The sequence below is a fragment of the Physeter macrocephalus genome, chromosome 3, assembly GCF_002837175.3.
Source record: "Physeter macrocephalus isolate SW-GA chromosome 3, ASM283717v5, whole genome shotgun sequence".
Classification (NCBI taxonomy): domain Eukaryota; kingdom Metazoa; phylum Chordata; class Mammalia; order Artiodactyla; family Physeteridae; genus Physeter; species Physeter macrocephalus.
Genome location: NC_041216.1, coordinates 27923594 through 27924178, shown reverse-complemented (window position 1 = coordinate 27924178; position 585 = coordinate 27923594). Strand labels below are relative to the sequence as shown.

The following is a 585-nucleotide window of genomic DNA, read 5'->3' as shown; positions in this document are numbered from 1 at the left end:
CCCGCCCCCCCACCCCCTTCCCCCCGCCTGGCTGCTGCGCCGCCGGCGCTGCCGCCGCCACCTCGGCTGGCTGCGGGACTCAGGCTGCGGGGCGCGGTGGGCGGAGCAGCCCGGGCTTTGCGGGGAGCGGGGCGAAGGCGGCCGAGAGGAAGGGGGTCGAGACGGCGGGGTGGAGGTTTGGGGGGGTGGGGGGGCAGGCGTCCGCCATCTTCTCGCCGAGGCCGCCTCGCCCGCCGTGCTCGCCCGTCCGGCAGCGCACGGGTTAAGGCTGGCACCGCGCCCGGCGGGAGGGGGGGCGCCCACCTCCCCTCCCCCCCGCGCCGGGCATGCGGGGCCCGCTGGGCACCGAGGAGGAGCTGCCGCGGCTGTTCGCGGACGAGATGGAGAACGAGGACGAGATGTCAGGTGAGCGGGGCGCCGGCTGCGCCCGGGGCGGGCGGCGGGGGGCGAGGCGACCGGCGGGGCCCCGGGGCCGGACCTCGCGGGCGGCGCTGGCGGCGCGCGGGAGGGGGCGACGGGCTGCGTTCCCGCCTTGCTGGCGCCGCGCGGCCAAGGGCGCGGGGCTGGGCGAGCGGCGGGGCGCGG

General features: G+C 81.9%; 1 protein-coding gene across 1 annotated transcript in view; it reads left to right on the top strand.

Annotated features, from left to right (window-relative positions):
- The first annotated feature begins 326 nt into the window (after nucleotides 1–326).
- CHD5 (chromodomain helicase DNA binding protein 5) overlaps nucleotides 327–585 on the top strand; it is a 62356-nt gene continuing 62097 nt past the window's right edge. Inside the window, exon 1 of the mRNA XM_055082167.1 lies at nucleotides 327–405. Coding sequence (XP_054938142.1) covers nucleotides 327–405 — 79 coding nt within the window. The remainder of the gene's footprint in view (nucleotides 406–585) is intronic.